Source organism: Schistocerca gregaria, chromosome 2 (genome assembly GCF_023897955.1).
Source record: "Schistocerca gregaria isolate iqSchGreg1 chromosome 2, iqSchGreg1.2, whole genome shotgun sequence".
In the NCBI taxonomy this organism is placed as follows: domain Eukaryota; kingdom Metazoa; phylum Arthropoda; class Insecta; order Orthoptera; family Acrididae; genus Schistocerca; species Schistocerca gregaria.
In genome coordinates this window covers 352,045,823-352,063,376 of record NC_064921.1, presented here as the reverse complement: position 1 = coordinate 352,063,376, position 17,554 = coordinate 352,045,823, and the positions used below count along the sequence as shown (strand labels likewise).

General features: G+C 40.2%; 1 protein-coding gene and 1 non-coding gene across 3 annotated transcripts in view; both read right to left on the bottom strand.

Moving 5' to 3' along the window:
• LOC126337038 (ubiquitin conjugation factor E4 B) overlaps positions 1-17,554 on the bottom strand; it is a 277,773-nt gene that overhangs the window by 154,334 nt on the left and 105,885 nt on the right. For both annotated transcript variants that reach the window (XR_007565033.1, XM_050001343.1), the window contains exons 11-12: positions 2,841-2,961; positions 1,778-1,923 (exon numbers count right to left, since the gene is read on the bottom strand). Coding sequence is in view for 1 of the 2 variants with exons in the window: in XM_050001343.1 (XP_049857300.1) it covers positions 1,778-1,923; positions 2,841-2,961 (267 nt within the window). In the remaining variant the exon portion in view is untranslated. The remainder of the gene's footprint in view (positions 1-1,777; positions 1,924-2,840; positions 2,962-17,554) is intronic.
• Trnat-ugu (transfer RNA threonine (anticodon UGU)) lies at positions 11,620-11,694 on the bottom strand. Its single transcript has one exon. It is a non-coding gene; the product is annotated as a tRNA-Thr (tRNA).

The window sequence follows — 17,554 nt, the reverse complement described above, 5'->3', positions numbered from 1 at the left end:
TAGATGTTTCTATGTAAGATCTTCCCTCATTGTGAGCCCTGGCCTTGTAAATTTTTTTGGGTACAAAAACCGGTAAGAGACAACTTGAGAATTACTGGACGAGGTTTTGTAACACCTGATAATCTTCATCCCCCACGATGACTTTTTACTTGAATGTTCAATTTTTCATTTGCAGCCTATATAAGCAGGTAGCCAAAACTTGCGTATTTTTCTCATATTCAGAAACATTCTTTTTAAAGTGCTAACTGCAGCAGTATCCGTCTCAAGAGTTTCATAATTTTTGCTAGAGATGCTGCAGTTACTGCGCCTGATATTGCAGCAGCAATCAGATCGAGATTATCTGTATCATGAAGTGCTGCGTGTACTTCAGAGCAGATCCTTGATTTTGACTAAAATCTGTGAATCAAACTTAACACATGATAAAACTTCAGTTAACGGATCTAATAATGAATAAGAAAACAGGAATATAGGCAAGCTACTACAAACAAGACAGCGAACGGATTCTTGTAGCGTGTCGTATCTGTTATTTCGGGAACAGATACCACCTCCACACATAGTTAAAATATGGCTACCCGGCCACTGACCTAGCAAATGCTATGCCCCAACTCGTACAGGACTTGGTAGATTAATCTTCCACGGGTAATGAGTTTGATGGACAAAGATCTATTAGGCGCACTACGAAAGTAGTGATGTGGATGTGTTGGGAAAGTGGGTCTCACGGGGAGCATGCAAGGGGTAATTCCCTGCAGGTACACTACCCTCTGTGCCCTCGGTGGCTCAGACGGATAGAGCATCTGCAATGTAAGCAGGAGATCCCGGGTTCAAGTCCTGGTCGGGACACTCATTTTCAACATGTCCCCAATTATGTATACCAATGCCTGTTTACAGCTAGGGTGTCGATTTAATTATCATTTCAATTTGTTTGTAGGTTTTCCCAGTGAATATGCTGCTTGAGAGTCTCTCAGGCATGTAGCCGGATTCATTGATCATTGTTGAATGAATGACAGCATAACGTGCCATAATCATCAGGTTACCAGATGACGACACATTGTGCCATCGAAAATTTGTTGTGCAACGATCAGTCAATCCAGATGCATGCCTGTGAGTGCAACATGTTCTTTTTTTTTTTTTTATCAACAATGAACTTTCTACACACCGCAGATGCAATGGAGCAACTAATTTCATATTTTAGTTGAGAAACATTTTGCCTGCTCCTCCACAGTTCCAGTTTAACACTCATTGCCATATTTTCTGCACTTTTTGTTTTTCCTTGCTGGCAAGAGATACCATAGTAATGAGCTAGTCAAACATTGTTACCATTATAGGTGGCACCCTTCTTGGGGAAGGGGAGGGAGGAATTTAAGTGGATTATATTGCCTCCTACTAACAAGTGTCTTTGCATGATTGACAGAGATAGTACGTTCAGGCATAGTCCATGATTAATTCTTCAAATTCCAACAAGGTCAAGTGTACCATCACATTTTATGCTATTTTTATCCCTTATAATAGAAATTCCACTTTTGCAAGTGATAAATCACAATTAAAGACTGAAAATGAGAGCCACTACACATGTACTCACTAATAACTCTACTACAAACACAAATAGCTGCACAAAATTATACAGAAGAAACACACAGAATTCACACATCTAATTGTAAAATTGTTTTATAAGAAAGATATCTGCCTTTTCCATGCCATACTCAATTTCAATGGTTGGTTTTATGACTGTGATAAGAAGAGATGAATCTCACAACCTTAATAGGAAATATACAGTTACCAGTTTCTGCAGATCACGAAGAGCTCTAATGCGGCGCTGGTACTTGTGGCATGTTGGAAGCAGGGCCAAGTGATGACAGTGGAGGGTCAGAAACCAGCACTGTGTTGGAAACTTTGGTTCTCGCCATTTATGAGTCAGTGATCGGTCTGGAAAAGTGTAAGCAGTTTAAAGACACAATTTTCACTCTTTGATCATTTATCAATTTTAATTTTACACAATAAGCTCTGTAGTGTTTTTCTTTCACATTAAATTTTAATGGTAGAATACAATATATCTGTTTCTACATCTTCATCTACATCTATACTCTGCAAACCACCGTGAGGTGCATGGCAGAGGGTATGTTCCATTGTGCCAGTTATTAGGGTGACTCCCTGTTCTATTCATATATGGAGCACGCGAAGACCACAGTTTGACTGCCTCTGTGTGTGTGCAGCAATTATTCTAATCATATCCTCGTGATCCCTACGTAAGCAATATGTAGAGGGTTGTAATGCACTCCTAGAGTACTCATTTAAAGCTGGTTCTTGAAGCATTGTTAAGAAACTTTCCTGGGATAGTTTACATCCATGTTCAAGAGTCTTCCAGTTCAGTTCCTTCAGGATCTCCCAAGGATTAAACAAACCTATGAACATTCATGCTGCCCTCCTCTGTATACATTTGATATCCCCCGTTAGTCCTATTTGGTACAGGTTCCACACACTTTAGCAGTATTATAGAAGCAGTTGCATGAGCAATTTGTGACCAATCTCCTTTGTAGATTGACTGCACTTCCCCAGTATTCCACCAATAAACCAAAGTTTATCACTTGCTGTACTTGGTTCCTATAAAGTTAATGTGTGTACATAATACATAAATGACAAAGATAAATAGTCTGCATATTTTCATATAAAATATAATCAGAAAACCATTAAGTTACAAATAACAACTTTGTTTCTTAAGATGTAAGACAAATGTTTATGTTGTATCTTCATTAAGAATCTTACAGATCTTACAGATCTGGATTATCTTCGTTAATTCTTTGTTTCAAAAGTAAGGAAATGGAAAACAATACATTTATACCCACTGAGATCATCCAGCCAACTTGTTGCCTCCTGTGATGTAAATTTTAACCTTGTTTCATTTTTAACATCAATTAAACTTGATGGGTGGAATGGGTAGAAGACATCTACCTTGTCCATTTTAATCTGTAACAACAGAAAAAAAACAACAAATAATGAAGCTGACGATTGATGATTAAACAAAAGAGAGTTATAGAACTAAATCCACTCAGAGTGACAGATGAGCTCCTATTATCAATACAGTTTTTATAACTAAATAAGTTTTTCTCTACTGGTGGGTTAGAAAACTTCCATCACAGCTGTAGCACCAGAACAGCATCATTTATCCAATATTTTCCTCTTCATAGACGATGGTGACCCTATAACCTGTTTTAACTTCATTGAGTGTTCCAGTGGCCACTTGAATTTTTGGTTTTAGCAAATAATATTGTGAAGTTTTGTTGGTATTGGTATAAGTTGTGGTTTAGTAGTATTAATAAAAGTAGTTGCTTTTATTACTAGAGAAAAGGTTTCGAGAACGCTATTGATAGTTCTATAAATACTTCCACTGGTGTAACTGAACTTAGGTAACGTCAGTGTCGTCCTAACCGCTGTCTGCTTCACGTCTGCTGTGCAGTGAGCTACCTGAATTTAAGTATTAACTGTATTTTTCTTACTTGTCACTTCTTCTTCCGCGTGTTTTTGCTTTTAGGAAGCTTTAATTGTCGAGTGCTATGAATAGTGTTCCATAGATTTCGTGTATGTTTTGAATACAGTCAGAGAGAGTCCCTCTAGTCAACCATAGTGCCAGTAGTGCTAGTGTTTGTTTTCAATACAGTCCAGAGACAGGTAGTGCTATTTTCATTGTTTTCTACAAGAAGTGGCTGGCAATCACAGTTCAGTCAATAATCAGCCGCCTTTAGTGAATTAGCAGTCTAGTTAAAAGTTGATTAACTCTCTTCAGTAAATTGATTCCTTAGGATGGATAGGATGTGTGACTGCTATGTACGGACACAGGAGGAGCTGGCCACTCTTCGCGAACAGCTGAGCGTGTTGATGGCCGCGATCAGCCGTCTTCAGGTTCCTGCCTCGGCGTGTAGCGGCAGTGGGGAGTCTGGTGCATCGCAAGGTACACCCCAGGTCACCCACTGTCCCTGCTGTCGACACATCTTCGCGGGTACCGGGCACAGTTGGGTCACCCTCTCCCCAAGGGGAGTGGCGGGTTCAGCGGCGTTCGCGGCGCACGAGGTGGAGGGTAAATGTGGAGGCTGTCCGTGTGGCATCGCCTGCTCTGCCTGTGAGTGGATATGTGACTGCACCTTCAGCAAGGTCCGAGCAGGCACGCGGGGGGAGGGGTTTATTAGTTATTGGGAGCTCCAACGTTAGGCAGGTATGGAGCCCCTTAGGGAAATAGCGGAAAGGTCGGGGAAGAAGGCCAGTGTTCACTCTGCTTGCCGGGGGGTCTCATCCGAGATGTGGAGGAGGCCTTACCGGCGGCGATAGAGAGCACTGGGTGCACCCGACTGCAAATTGTTGCTCATGTCGGCACTAATGACTCCTGCCGTCTGGGTTCAGAGGTCATCCTCAGTTCGTACAGGCGGTTGGCGGAATTGGTGAAGGCGGAAAGCCTCGTTCGCGGCGTGGAATCAGAGCTAAGTATTTGTAGTATCGTTCCCAGAACCGATCGCAGTCCTCTGGTTTGGAGCCGAGTGGAAGGCTTAAACCAGAGGCTCAGACAGTTCTGCGGAGATCTGGGGTGCAAATTTCTCAACCTCCGCTATCGGGTGGAGAAATGTAGGGTCCCCCTGAATAGGTCAGGAGTGCACTATACGCCGGAAGCGGCTACAAGGGTAGCGGAGTACGTGTGGAGTGCACATGAGGGTTTTTAGGTTAGAGAATTCCCTCCCTAGGCCCGACAAGACGCGTCCTGAGACGCGGCAAGGTGGGAGTAGGCAAAATGCAACAAGGAATAACAATATTAATGTGCTAATAGTAAACTGCAGGAGCGTCTGTAGGAAGGTCCCAGAACTGCTCTCATTAATAAACGGACACAACGCCCATACAGTACTGGGGACAGAAAGTTGGCTGAAACCACATGTAAACAGTAATGAAATCCTAAACTCAGATTGGAATGTATACGGCAGAGACAGGCTGGGCAGTGAAGGGGGAGGCGTGTTTATAGCGATAAGAAGCGCAATAGTATCAAAGGAACTTGGCGGAGATCCGAAATGTGAAATGATTTGGGTGAAGGTCACGGTTAAAGCAGGCTCAGACATGGTAATTGGATGTCTCTATAGGCCCCCGGGCTCAGCAGCTGTTGTGGCTGAGCACCTGAAGGATAATCTGGAAAATATTTCGAGTAGATTTCCCCACCATGTTATAGTTCTGGGTGGAGATTTTAATTTGCCGGACACCCAAACGTTCATAACGGGTGGCAGGGACAAAGAATCCAGTGATATATTTTTAAGTGCTTCATCTGGAAACTACCTTGAGCAGTTAAACAGAGAACCGACTCGTGGCGATAACATGTTAGACCATCTGGTGACAAACAGACCTGAACTATTTGAAACAGTTAATGCAGAACAGGGAATCAGCGATCATACAACGGTTACTGCATCGATGATTTCAGCCTTAAATAGAAATATTAAAAAAGGTAGGAAGATTTTTCTGTTTAGCAAAAGTGACAAAAAGCAGATTACAGAGTACCTGACGGCTCAACACAAAAGCTTTGTCTCAAGTACAGATAGTGTTGAGGATCAGTGGACAAAGTTCAAAACCATCGTACAATATGCGTTAGATGAGTATGTGCCAAGCAAGATCGTAAGAGATGGAAAAGAGCCACCGTGGTACAACAACCAAGTTAGAAAACTGCTGCGGAAGCAAAGGGAACTTCACAGCAAACATAAACATAGCCAAAGTCTTGCAGACAAACAAAAATTACGCGAAGCGAAATGTAGTGTGAGGAGGGCTATGCGAGAGGCTTTCAATGAATTCGAAAGTAAAGTTCTATGTACTGACTTGGTAGAATATCCTAAGAAATTTTGGTCTTATGTCAAAGCGGTAGGTGGGTCAAAACAAAATGTCCAGACACTCTGTAACCAAAATGGTACTGAAACAAAGGATGACAGACTACAGGTCGAAATACTAAATGTCTTTTTCCAAAGCTGTTTCACAGAGGAAGACTGCACTGTAGTTCGTTCTCTAGATTGTCGCACAGATGACAAAATGGTAGATATTGAAATAGACGACAGAGGGATAGAGAAACAATTAAAATCGCTTAAAAGAGGAAAGGCCGCTGGACCTGATGGGATACCAGTTCGATTTTACACAGAGTACGCGAAGGAACTTGCCCGCCTTCTTGCAGCAGTGTACTGTAGGTCTCTAGAAGAGCATAGCGTACCAAAGGATTGGAAGAGGGCACAGGTCATCCCCGTTTTCAAGAAGGGACGTCGAACAGATGTGCAGAACTATAAACCTATATCTCTAACGTCGATCAGTTTTAGAATTTTGGAACACGTATTATGTTTGAGCATCATGACTTTTCTGGAAACTAGAAATATACTCTGTAGGAATCAGCATGGGTTTCGAAAAAGACGGTCGTGTGAAACCCAGCTCGCGCTATTCGTCCCCGAGACTCAGAGGGCCATAGACACGGGTTCACAGGTAGATGCCGTGTTTCTTGACTTCCGCAAGGCATTCGATACAGTTCCCCACAGTCGTTTAATGAACAAAGTAAGAGCATATGGACTGTCAGACCAACTGTGTGTTTGGATTGAGGAGTTCTTAGATAACAGAATGCAGCATGTCATTCTCAATGGAGAGAAGTCTTCCGAAGTAAGAGTGATTTCAGGTGTGCCGCAGGGGAGTGTCATAGGACCGTTGCTATTTACAATATACATAAATGACCTGGTGGATGACATCGGAAGTTCACTGAGGCTTTTTGCAGATGATGCTATGGTGTATCGAGAGTTTGTAACAATGGAAAAGTGTACTGAAATGCAGGAGGATCTGCAGCACATTGACGCATGGTGCAGGGAATGGCAATTGAATCTCAATGTAGACAAGTGTAATGTGTTGCGAATACACGGAAAGATAGATCCCTTATCATTTAGCTACAAAATAGCAGGTCAGCAACTCGAAGCAGTTAATTCCATAAATTATCTGGGAGTAAGCATTTGGAGTGATTTAAAATGGAATGATCATATAAAGTTGATCGTCGGTAAAGCAGATACCAGACTGAGATTCTTGGAAGAATCCTAAGGAAATGCAATCCGAAAACAAAAGAAGTAGGTTACAGTACACTTGTTCGCCCACTGCTTGAATACTGCTCAGCAGTGTGGGATCCGTACCAGATACGGTTGATAGAAGAGATAGAGAAGATCCAACGGAGAGCAGCGCACTTCGTTGCAGGATCATTTAGTAATCGCGAAAGTGTTGCGGAGATGATAGATAAACTCCAGTGGAAGACTCTGCAGGAGAGACGCTCAGCAGCTCGGTACGGGCTTTTGTTAAAGTTTCGAGAACATACCTTCACCGAAGAGACAAGCAGTATATTGCTCCCTCCTATGTATATCTCACGAAGAGACCGTGGTGAAAAAATCAGAGAGATTAGAGCCCACACAGAAGCATACCGACAATCCTTCTTTCCACGAACAATACGAGACTGGAATAGAAGGGAGAACCGATAGAGGCACTCAGGGTACCCTCTGCCACACACCGCCAGGTGGCTTGCGGAGTATGGTTGTAGATGTAGATGTAACGTAGACGTATAGTTTTTTTTTCAGTAACAGTAAAATTTTACCATGAGTGAGAAGTGTTGGCTCTGTCGTAGGTTTGTGAGTAATCAGTTACGGTATGGGATTTGATAAAAGAATTTTCATTGGGCGGGGGAATGCAATAGGGAAGCCAGTGGATATCCTGATATCCTAGTGAGATCCTCTCCTTGGAATGCAGAATCTGTAATAGAAATAGGTGGTAGAGGAGCAGGAGCATAAGACCTGTGGCCTTCATCTGCAGTTACAACACGCACAGGAAGAACTAGATAGGTTGAGGAGGATAAAAGGTGCTGGAGAATGGGAACTGATGGTTGGCAAGAAGGCAGCTAGGAGGAGGTGGTATTCAGACAGTTATACTTTACGTATATGCAATGGATTTCAGCAACTGTCAGGGTTGAGTGGAGAGGAGCCCCTTGTAGCTGTAGAAGTAGATGTAGGTGTAGGTGTAGGTGTAGGTGTAGGAAACCTGCAGCAGTCCTCAGAAGTTAGGAGGCCTAGGTCAGTTACAAAGTCAAACAGAAAGAAGTAGGTTCTGCTGCCAGATAGTTCGCATGGTAGAAGTGTGGGTCAGCAGCTGCAGGAAGCGTTGTGGAGTGAGTACCAAGTCACCAGCACTGTGAACGCTAGTGCAGGGTTGGCTTAGGTGACTGACAGCATAGGAGAGTTATGTATGAATTTTACGAAGGAGGATCAGGTAGAGATAGTGGGTGGAGCAAGTAATAGTCTCGATAGAGATGGGGAATATGATGTAGGTGGTGATCTGGTAAAGATAGCTACTCAAACTGGTGGCACTAATGTGCGTTTCATGCAACTGTTTCAGCGTCATGATCAGCCTCATCTTAATGCGGCTGTTAGGTGCTTTAATATGGGGCTGGAAAAGGCACTGATGGCAGAGGATCTGGGTCACATTTCAGTGTTGCCAGCTGAGTCTATCAGTAGATCAGGTTTCACTAGGCATGGCCTGCACCTTAATAGGTGTGGGATGGGGAAGCTGGCGAAGTTTATAGGTGACAGTGTAGTGGGTGGAGGTGGAATCACTCATGGAAAAATTCCTGTAATAATTAGTGCTAGAGATGCACCGTTTTTACACTGACGTCAGCTGATCGGTATACAGGGTGTATATGGGGACAAGGAAAAAAAATCCCGGATTTTTCCCAGTTAAAAGTACCAAGCTCCTTGATGAAAATACACATTTTCCCAGTTTAAGTGACAGTAAACTTTCCCTCGGAATGTAAAATTTATCAATCTTTGAATGGACACACACCGGGGGGTGGGGGGGAACACATACATCACACGCGCATTTTGGGACAACCTTCTGTGTGCAGCAACACGTACGCTGCCTATTTTTGTATTACGAAAGTATAAATTCAAGTTCCACCAATTACAGCACTTTAGTGAAATAAAGATTGCGTGCTTTTGTAAGCCAGTCATAGTTCATATCACGTGATCTCACCAGCTGATGACAGCAGATCTTCAGAGGACAGGGTATGTGATGTAGTAAGCCAATAGCAACATCACTGTTATGAAGCGCTAGCACACAAATAGGAAAAATTAACGGTTTAAATTAATGTACATAGTGTAGCTACAAGAAAAGCTAAACTTTTAGGTATAGTATTTGTCTTCTTTGCATGTGTTATGCTTTAAGATACATCACGCAAATGTGCCAGCAAAATTTTAAATAATGACATAAATGTCTGGTCTTTAAAGTGTTTAAGCTTTAAACGGGAGTTAAATGTTCTGCGATTTAAGAAATTCAAAGGACATTCTCGTACGCAACATAATTCACCTTACACAAAATTAAATATACTTTGAAAGAAATGGTTTTCAAACCATCATTCGCAATATTTTCCCGCGACCTGTTAGAATTCGTTTCACCAATTATCAGACAACACCAAAAAACAGGTGTTACTGCCCAAGCGCAACTACGATGATGTAGGAAGCCCGCATGTATATAGCATTTACAGATCTTGCATAGCATTGAGAGATCGTAAATTATGTAGTAAGTGAAACAGGACATCGCATGATACTCCGAAAACATTGGAATTTTGTAAATAATACTAAAATTCATAATTTGGCTTAAAGTGTGTCCAGATTTACAAAGATGTAAGCTCCAACCTGATATAAAGTTTCCACGATGCAAATTTTCTTGGATTATGATGATGATGATGATGATGATTGGTTTATGGCACTGAACTGCACGGTTACCAGCGCCTGTACAAATTCCCAACCTTTGCTCAGTCCAAACTCGCCACTTTCATGAATGATGATGAAATGATGAGGACAACACAAACACCCAGTCATCTTGCAGCAGGTGAAAATCCTTGACCCGCCGAGAATCGAACTCGGGACCCCGTGCTCAGGAAGGGAGAGTGCGACTGGGAGACCACGAGCTGTGGACAATTTTCTTGGAGTACCAGTACTGTATTATCTCATGTTTGGTTATTTATTATGGCATAATACCATACGTGCTGGAAGATGAAAACGTGCATTTGAAATTTAGCAAAAAGTTTAAACTAGCCAATGGTGTGGAATGAAACACTTTGTTTCAAATAAATCTACTGCCTCTGCGAAAAAAACTAATAAAAGGCAAATTTCTTTAGTAGATCGACAAAAATAACTTCATTGTTCTGCAAGGTGATTAATGCTTGACTGCCAAAAATGTGGAAATAAAATAAAATCAGGAAACTAATAACATATTTTTGACTTCCTTAATTATGTGAATTATTTTTAATTCACTTGCTAGCTCCTGGCCATAGAATTATATTTTGGTTTCATTTAACATGAGAGCTGTAAATAAAGAGTAAATAGCAAAATCACTAAAAGGAGACTATTTCTCCTCCCCACTACAACTCAGACTGCTCTGTGCATGTGCGAATCTAGCAGCTTGGGTGCACCAGAAAAATTTTTACGGGTAGCATATGGCTGCTTGTTGGTACTGCTGATACAGCTAACACTCGTAACAGTCACACTTCAGGTAGGCAGAAGTGATAGAAGGTACTGCTCACACGTGACTCAACAGCACACACGCAAGAGCCCACTACCAATTCTTCAAACTAACCTGATGTGAACAGCTGTGACGTCACGGTTGTTGGAAGCAGTTTGTTGTTATGAAGAATTACATAGTCTTCATCCTATAGCCTTTGACACATTTCGTTGCTGGCAGACTCTTGTGTGTGCACTGTGTTTTGTTGTTGTAAATGGCGCATTTCCTTTTATTTTAATATTTTTGTCTCATTTGCATTTTATGGCAGCAGTATTGTTCTGCAGTGGTGGGATACAGTAAAATTCTTTGTAAGAGTATCATTTCTTACCAGTCAAAATTACAAAAATTTAACTGAAAACTGAAACAATGAAAAATTCCCGGAATTCTAAGAAATTCCCGGGTTTTTCCCAGTTTTCTCCTGGATGAAAAAATTCCCGGGTTTTTCCCAGATTTCCCGGTTGTCCCAGGGTGTATACACCCTGGTACACCCGTTTAAAGGAAGTCCCTCTAACTACTAACTCACCTTCATAGGACGTCATGTTTCCAAGTAGAGAAGGAATTAGCATAATTCATCAGAATATGAGAGGTATTAGAGATAAAGTTAGTGAACTGCTTATAGATGTTAACTCCGAAATTATTGGTATGTTGGAGCACCACTTAAATAATTTGACAATTCATAGTCTTCCATTACCAGGATACAGATTAACTGGCTGTTTTTCAAGGAGTTCCTTGCGGGAGTGGGAGAGTGACCATGTACGTAAAAAAACAATGCTCCATTTGAGTCCATGGACGTATCATGGCACTGTACCGAACAGATATTTGAATCTTGTGCAGGGGGCAGTTGAATTTAGGGAAACTAAACTTCTAATTTTTGTTGTTTATAGGTCCCCTAACTCTGACTTCAGAGCACTTCTGCTCAAGCTAGAGAGGGTTCTTGATTCACTTTATAGGAAGTACAAGAAATTAATTATATTTATTAGAATTATATTAATACTGTCAGCTGCACACGAACGTTGATATAGATCAACGGGGACAGGTGAAAATGTGTGCCCTGACCGGGACTCGAACCCGGGATCTCCTGCTTACATGGTAGAAGCTCTATCCATCTGAGCCACCGAGGGCACAGATGATAGTGCGACTGCAGGGACTATCTCGCGCACGCCTCCCGCGATACTCACATTCTCACCTTGTATGTCCACACACTACATTCATAGTGTCCCACCCCAACAAACTCGTTACTCGTGGAAGACATTCTTCCAAGTCCTGTAAGAGTTCGAGGAATATGTGTGCATCCGCACAGGAGGAGGAGGTCATGGCCGGTATCGCCAGAACTATACACTTATTTGGATATCCATATAAGTATATATAAATTATATTTGGTGACTTCAGTATTAATTCTGTATATGATTGTGCAAGAAAAATGATGTTGGCAATCTCCTAAATTCATACGATCTGTTGCAGATTGTGTTTTTTTCCAACTAGGGTGAAGGGGAAGAGTAGCACAGCCATAGACAATATATTTTCAATCATTCTTAATTACTAGATGGGCATTCTGTTGGTAAAAGGGTAAATGGCCTTTCAGACCATGATGCACAAATTTTAATACTAAAAGGCTTTTGTACTCAAACAAATGTCACATCTAATTACAAACTAGGTAGAAAAGTTAATCCAACAGCAATAGAGAGTTTTTAAAACCTCATCAAGGAACAAGAGTGGCCTAATGTTTATAGTGCCAATAACATAGATAACAAATATAATGCTTTCCTTAACACATTTCTCATGCTCTTTGACAGTTGCTTTCCATCAGAATATTCTAAATTGGGTACCATCAGTAAAAGGCAGCCTGGGTGGCTGACTAGTGGGATAAGAATATCACATAGAACAAAGAGGGGAATTATTTCTCAATGTTAGAAGTAGTCACAATCAACAGTACTGCAAGGTGCCTAAAAATGTTGTTAGGAAGGCAAAGAGTGTGTGGTATGCAAATATGATAGCTAATTCAAAGGATAAAATTACAACCATATGACAAGTTGTGATGGAAGTGTCTGGTCAGCAGCACAAGGTCGACGATATAAAGTCAGTTCATAGTAAAAATATTTCTGTGACTGATAAATCAGATATACGTACAGTATTAAACAATCATTTTCTCAACACTGCTAGTGAATAAAACAAAAATTTAGTTTCTACAGGGAATGCCTTTCTGAGATTGATGTCTGAAACACTACTCTGCGATACAGACAAGGGGTGAGTGAATCAATAATTAAATCACCGAAGACTAAGGACTCTCATGGATACGATGGAGCGCCTAGCAGAATATTAAAGTATTGTGCTGCACACGTTAGCTCTGTATTTAGCCATATTTGTAATTTTTCCTTTAGGAATGGTCAGTTTCCCAAACGATTAAAGTAGTCAGTAGTAAAGCCGCTTTATATAAAGGGAGGAAGGGATAATGTAGATAATTTTAGACCTAATTCTATGCCACCAGAGTTTGCTAAAGGTATCGAAAAGGCTGTGTATGTAAGGATAATTGAGCATTTTATATCACACAACTTGCTATCAAATGTACAGTTTGGCTTTAACAACTGAAAATGCTAGATTCTCTTTTCTCTCTGAGGTACTGGATGGGTTAAACAAAAGGTTTTGAATGCTAGGCATATTTTTTTTATTTAACTAAGGCATTTGATTGTGTTGATCACAAAATATTGCTCCACAAGCTAGAAGTTGGAATACAGGTAGTAGCTCACAACTGGTTCACCTCTTACTTTAAGAGCAAAAGGTCATTCTCTACAGTATTGAGAATGGCTGTGATGTGGGGTCCGAGAGGGGGTATGGTCAAATGGGAGGTGGGAGTTGGGGGGGGGGTGCCCCAGGAATCAGTGATGGGGCCACTCCTATTCCTTAGTTGTATAAATGATATGCCCTCTAGTTTTACGGGTAACTAAAATATTTCTGTTTGCTGATGACATTAGCTTGGTAGTAAAGGATGTTGTGTACAACACGTGCTCAGTTTCAAATGTTGCAGCTCATGAAAGAAGTTCATGGCATGTAGAAAATAAACTAACGCTAAGTCACAGTAAGACTCAGTTTTTACAGTTCCTAACACACGATTCAACAAAACCTGACGTTTTAATTTCACATAATGGGCATATGATTAGTGAAACTGAACAGTTCAAATTTCTAGGTGTTGAGATAGAGTGTTAGCTGTCATGGAAAGCCCGCGTTCAGGATTTTGTTCGAAGACTTAATGCTGCCATTTTTACTATTCGAACGGTATCAGAAGTGAGAAATCATTTGACATGAAAATTAGTCTAATTTTGCTTATTTTCATTCGCTTATGTCATTTGGTATTATATTTTGGGGTAACTCTTTGCAATCCAAAAGGATATTTTTGGCCTAGAAATGGACGGTTTGAGCAATAAGTGGTGTAAGTTTGTGAACCACTTGCTGACCCCTGTTCACTAGTCTGGGTATTCTGACATTGGCCTCTAAATATATTTATTCTTTACTGTCATTTCTTGTTAGCAATATTAGCTTATTCTCAAGAATAAGCAGCTTTCATTCAGTTAATACTTGGTAGAAATCAGACCTGTATTTGGATCGGACTTCTTTAACTCTTGTGCAGGAAGGTGTGCAGTATACTGCTGCACCCAGTTTCGAAAAGCTACCACAATAATTCAAAAATCTTAGCAGTAATCCACGTGCTTTCAAATTGAAACTGAAGAGTTTCCTCATGGGTCACTCCTTCTATTCTGTCAAGGAGTTCTTTGAGAAATAAAGCTGATTCTTATTGTATTACTGATTGTGTTTACTTAAACTTATTGCTTGACTTTTTCAGGTTCATAATCATTTTATTTTTAGCTGTTATTATTTTTATGTTGTAATTTCATGTACAGACACATTCCATGAATATTGGAGATTTGCTCCTCAATTTGGTCCTACGGAACTTGACATGTAAATAAAAATAAAAAATAACTACACAAATAACTTAAATGTATTCAAAAAATGGAAACTCCAAGTTGGAATATCAACAACATTATGAAAAGGACAAATTGCTGCTCACTGTAAAGATGAACCATTGAGTTGCAGACAGACATTTGGCCAAAGCCTCTTTCAGAAAGAAAACACACACACATATTCACACAAGCAAGCACACACCACTGCTACCATTGGCAACTCCAGCTACAATTCGACTATCACATGAATAGCCATCCGGAGTGGGGAAGGAGGAGGACTAGCAGGGCAGGTGGGGAGAGAGGAGATCTCTGTCTGGCAGGGCATGCAGGGACTATATAGCCTCTTTACAAGACTGCCAGGCACAGTGTCGGGAGGTGGGGTGTGACCTTGCTATCCCTGCCCCCTTTCTGCACCACTCCCTGTTGTTATTCAGGTGACACATTCCAGTCCGAGCTGCCAGTGGTTTGGGTCGTGTGCATGAGGCATTCACGTTTGTGCGAATACGTGTGTGTGTGTGTGTGTGTGTGTTTTCTTTTCTGAAGAAGGCCTTGGTCAAAATTTATAATGTGTAAGTGTAACAGTCTTGTCATTGTGTCTGTCTGCAACTCAATGGGTCATCTTTACAGTGAGTAGCAATCTATTTTTTTCCTAATATTGTTCACTGCATTCAAGAACATAAAAATAAATTAAGATATAGCAAACATTATGAAAATGTAACACAAGATGCCAGAATAAATTTTTACTCTGCAGTGGTGTGTGCAGCTGGAAATTTCTTGGCAAATTAAAAAACTGTGTGTACATATGGGGGATTTGAACCCAGGAACATTGCACTTTGCAGAGAAGTGCACTACTGACTGAGCTATCCACGCACAACTCATGACCCTCATAGCTCTACCTCCACTAGTATATCACATCTTGCCTTCCAACCTTCACCAAAGTTCTCCTGCATACCTTGTGGAACTAGCACTATCGGAAGGGTGTATACTGCTTAGTTTAAGAGACAGTTTCCAATTTTAATTAATCTGCCAGCCAATTTCAAGTTAGAACACACATCATTGCGAAGTCAAAATTCAAGCAGTAAAAAATAAAATAAATGAATAAAATAAATTCACAGAGCTCAGCATTTGAGGCAGTAATGGCACAGGGGCATAATAAAAAAATAGAATAAAATAAATTCACAGAGCTCACCATTTGAGACAGTAATGGCACAGGGGCATTTATTGCAATGTTCTGCCCTCTTCTGGTAAGTAAGTGAACTATTTGGCTAATCTCTTAAAGAAAAATATCATTCACCTTGAGACACAGCAAAGTGGAATGGTTTCACTTGCTACAAATCTACTCTTTACATATATTTTCTGTTACCTATTAAACATGTAATGCATATACAATATGTTCCTGAAATTGCTAAATTAATAGTCATGCCATATTTGACAAAACTTTATCATTCACCAGATAATTATCAGACCGTTGATGCCAATAGTGTGTGTAGTTTATTCTGATATATTTAAAGAAATATTCTAAATTTAGTCTACCCGTAAAGAAAATGTACCTCATAATTCGAACCCCTTTAGAATTGTTTTTCAAGATTGACATACCTTATTAGACGGACCACACTTTTCTCTTTTAAATAAATTCTTTACTTTTTTCGGAAAACCAGATATTTCAAAAGTTATTTGTAGTCAAAAGTTTCATATTCCAGAAGGTGTGAATCTGAACATATGTTTATTTCACAACCCCAGTGTTACAGTGTACTAGCAACGAATTTGCTGTTTCCAAAATTGTGTACTTTCCTAGAATAACATATTTTATTAACTATTCAAATTCATAAAACAGTGCGTAACAATTTGCCATTTTCTGATTATACCACATACAGTTAATTAAGATAACTTCACTAGCTATTTTATTGATGTATATCTTGCTTTCTTCAGCCTTGTGTGTTCACATGTAAAATGTAACAGCTTAAAGTTTTAATATTTTGTCATTTCAGCACTATGTGCATCTTTATGCAGGGGTCAGGCATAATGCCTCAGCCAGTCAGGGGCAAGCATCCGATATGTAAACATCTATGTACGTTAGTTGTGGGCAAGCACTCAACCAGTTCACATAAAATGTTCAGTTTACATCATGCAGTTTTCAGTAAGTCATCACCCATCATTCAATACATCATCATCATGTTGCTCATTTTTTTGCCACTTGTGAATTTTGTGAAACCACTCACAATCTGTGTAGCTTATTGATCTGTGCTGAACATCTATACTAATACAACACAAAAGAAGCAGTTCATCACGAGTTTAACAACAATAAATGTAAATTAATGAAATGGGCTGTTTTGTGTTTCATCAGGATTAACAATGTAAATCACCTAATAATCATCTGAAGAGGATTGGGTTGTAAAATTCCACAAGACTAATAAGTCATCAAACAGGTCAATAACACTTCAACCTGTTTTATCAAGCATGGGGGCACAGTGATTAGCACACTAGATCTATTTTTAAAATGATAATGATTACCGTCTGTGTTCAGCCATGAAGTTTAGGTTTTCTGTGATTTCCCTAAACCATTCTGGGAAATTACTGGGATGCTTTGATTGAATGGGCATGGCTAATTTCCTTCTCCATCCTTGCCACAACCCGAACTTGTTCTCCGTCACCAATAACCTTGTGTTGACATGACCTTAAACCCTAATATTCCTTCTTTCTTTCTTTCAACCTGTTTGTGCTTATTTCAACCAATATGGAGGTGTAGTGTTTGTTGGGAGAGCGTGTTTGATAGAATTTCATTCATTTTTTACATTTATAATGGAGGATTCAAAAGAGGGTGAAATTCCGAGTATTCTAGATGAATTGCCTGATGATACTTGCTCAAATTGTGAGTTGGATGATACTGATTTGAATACCGATTTAGAAAGTTCTGAAGATATAGGTAATTAAAATTCTGCCATTTCTGTGGCCCATGTTATTTGTGAAGCTTATTTCCTTATTGTTTCAAACAGCTGAAGACTATGATGAGGCCAAAATGATGCAGACTT